Source organism: Triticum aestivum, chromosome 7A (assembly GCF_018294505.1).
Source record: "Triticum aestivum cultivar Chinese Spring chromosome 7A, IWGSC CS RefSeq v2.1, whole genome shotgun sequence".
Lineage (NCBI taxonomy): Eukaryota > Viridiplantae > Streptophyta > Magnoliopsida > Poales > Poaceae > Triticum > Triticum aestivum.
Window position 1 is genome coordinate 621,781,112 of NC_057812.1, and position 3,141 is coordinate 621,784,252.

Here is a 3,141-nt window from a genome sequence, read left to right on the forward strand (position 1 = left end):
GGAGTGGCGGCCGCTAGTGGAGAGTTATGGGTAATCATGTACAATATTTTTTGAACCGGGCATAATTTTTTTTCATTAATTGAATAACGGAAATACATCATTCAAGTTCAAAGATTTGAAGGGACGGGAAAGGGAAGAGCGAGTTCACGCATCGCCGGAAAACCCATCGCAAGAGCTCGCCTGCGAGACACCTGCTATGGGGCAAAAATCCGACAGACACATATTATCCTCGGCAAACAGAGAGCAGCAAAGTATCAAACCAACGCTCAAAACAAACTGAGCAACTCAGAGCTCACGCAGGAGCAAGGGACCCAAAATAGACAGAGCTCATAAACATCCAGCTATCACCTAACTGGTGTCTTATTTTTCATAATCAGCGTACAACAAAGTTTCATTCAGAAGAAAAAATATCCCTTCCTCAAGCAACTTGGCATTTGCCAAAGCCTGAATGACCTCGCACAACCTAGGCTTTTCCGCTTTGCAGAGCAGCTTCCCTCATCATCATCACCTAACCCCGTTATCGTGGATTCCTGTTGCTTTTCCCTCATTACAAATTGCGCACTGTCCGGCCTGCCACACTCAATCATTCTTAATTACTAGTATCGCTTAGCAGCCATGGCTTTTCCAAGATAGCGGACGCCATTAGCACCACTGAACCAGTTTAGTGTATCCTAGTGCTCCCACTGAATCAGCTAGCATACAACGGTCTTTCTATATAAATACCGGTGCCTCTCACTCTTCTCCTTCACAAGCCACACCGCGACAAGAAGATAGGGCAGGAATTTTAGTAGAAAGAAACTTAGCAGAAATCTGCAGCAATGGCGACCAAGATATACATCGTGTAATCAAGCAATGCTCCGCCTTTGTTCATCCCTTCTTCTTCCGGCTAGCTAGCTCACTGATTCTGATCACTGTATATTTATCTGCAGGTACTACTCGACCTGGGGACACGTCGCGACGCTGGCGGAGGAGATAAAGAAGGGCGCCGACTCCGTCCCCGGCGTGGAGGCCACCATATGGCGGGTGCCGGAGACGCTGCCGGAGGGCGTGCTGGCGAAGATGCACGCGGCGCCGGTGCGCCAGGACCACCCCGTCATCACGGCGGGCCAGCTGGCCGAGGCCGACGGCGTGCTGTTCGGCACCCCGACGCGGTTCGGCATGATGGCGGCGCAGATGAAGGCCTTCTTCGACTCCACCGGCGGCCTCTGGAAGGAGCAGGCCCTCGCCGGCAAGCCCGCGGGCGTCTTCTTCGCGACGGCCACCCAGGGCGGCGGCCAGGAGTCGACCGCGCTCACGGCCGTCACGCAGCTGGCGCACCACGGCATGCTGTTCGTGCCGGTCGGGGGCACGCACGGCGCCGGCATGCTGATCATGGACGAGGTCAAGGGTGGCAGTGCGTACGGGGCCGGCACCTTCGCCGGCGCCGACGGTAGCAGGGTGCCCACTGGCGCCGAGCTCGCTTTGGCGGAGCACCAGGGGAGGTACTTCGCCGGCATCGCTAAGAAGCTCAAGTCCGTCTGAAATCTGGTTTGCTACACCGTAATGCATGCTATGCAGTGCAAAGATGAACTCGTCATGTATATGTGGAGCAGGATTTACACAATTCTGTTTAATAACAATATAATACTCCAAAATTCAAAAAAATAAATCATAAAACAATATAATACTCCCTCCAATAGTTGTTTACCTATCAGCTCTGGCTTTGACTTATTAATTCAGGCTTGACCTTTAAATTTTTAGGATAAAAAGAAGAACAAATGCTATTTATAAGATGAAAGCGAAAAAAGGGAATTACAATCAGATTGGGTCGCCCGTTGCATGTCTGACGCAAAAGAGGAACGCACTTGGTTAATGTCCTCCGTGACAAAGTATGCAACCTCAAGCATAAGGGAGAAGTCAATGAAGATACGCACCACAACACATATCTGATTGTTTCACTTTTTCCAAACATACCAGAACACATAGCGGATTGTTTCACTCTCAACAAACATACTGCAACACCTAGGTATTCACATGTCAAAACGATTGTGTGCTAGATGTTCAAATTCCACAATTCCTCGGAGCAACTTCAATGGAGCGACCCAAACGGACGCTGATTTTGTCCGTTTTTTGTCCGTTTGGGTCGCCCGTCCGCCTGTCCGCGTCCGCTTTTTCGTTTGGGTCGGCGGTGCGCCCAACAAAAGCCAGACCCATTTTGTGCATATCCGTGTCGGCATTCAGTCAAACATCTGGTGGGCGAGCTCCCGCGCGACCTCACCCTGCACCCCCGAGCTCACCTCCGCCGCCTCGCCCGCGAGCTCCCGTCCGCAGCTCGCCGGCCCCATCGCGCGCGCCCCACCCCTGCCCCGCAGTTCGACGCGCCCGCCCCGCAACTCGGTCACGCCCCTGCGAGGTCGCCTCCGCCGACGCCCGTGCTCCGGTTGCGCGCTCGCACCAGCACATGCATGCAAGCAGCCGCCCCCCGCGTAGACATCACATGCAGAGCACGAGCAGCTTCATGTCAAGAGGCTCCGTGCACAGCTTGATGCCAGCATCCAATGATTGTCTGACTAGCATCCGACGACTATCTGACCTGCATCCGACGAGCTTCCAACCAACAGCCGTGCAGCCTCGCCTCGCGCCCCGCCCCGCAGCTCCCGCACCGCCGTGCCCGCGCCCCGTCGCATGTGCCTCGCCGGCTTTGCAGCAGCTCTCGTCCCGGCCGCGCACCGCACACCACCCGCGCAGCGTGCCCCTCCCCGCAGCTCCGGCCCCGTGCCACTCGTGCCCGAGCTCCGCCTGCAGCAGCTCGCCGGGGCTGCAGTAGCTCTTGAAGGAAATATGCCCTAGAGGCAATAACAAAGTTATTATTTATTTCCTTATTCTCATGATAAATGTTTATTATTCATGCTAGAATTGTATTAACCAGGAAACATAATACATGTGTGAATACATAGACAAACAGACTATCACTAGTATGCCTCTACTTGAGTAGCTCGTTAATCAAAGATGGTTATGTTTCCTAGCCATTGACATGAGTTGTCATTTGATTAACGAGATCACATCATTAGGAGAATGATGTGATTGACTTGACCCATTCTGTTAGCTTAGCACTCGATCGTTTAGTATGTTGCTATTGCTTTCTTCATGACTTATATATGT

At 52.8% G+C, this 3,141-nt stretch overlaps 1 protein-coding gene across 1 annotated transcript; it reads left to right on the plus strand.

Moving 5' to 3' along the window:
- Positions 1-581: 581 nt before the first annotated feature.
- Positions 582-1,655, plus strand: LOC123153312 (quinone-oxidoreductase QR2). Its single transcript, XM_044572497.1, has 2 exons — positions 582-841; positions 930-1,655. Exons 1-2 carry the CDS (start codon positions 819-821, stop codon positions 1,519-1,521), a joined length of 615 nt encoding a protein of 204 aa, XP_044428432.1. The 5' UTR covers positions 582-818; the 3' UTR covers positions 1,522-1,655.
- The last annotated feature ends 1,486 nt before the right edge of the window (positions 1,656-3,141 follow it).

Bases quoted from the DNA above. Each gene is read 5' to 3' on its own strand.
- LOC123153312 (XM_044572497.1), top strand. From the start codon at position 819: ATGGCGACCAAGATATACATCGT. The intron at 842-929 runs GTAATCAAGCAA...ATTTATCTGCAG, and splicing joins GCGACCAAGATATACATCGT to GTACTACTCGACCTGGGGAC.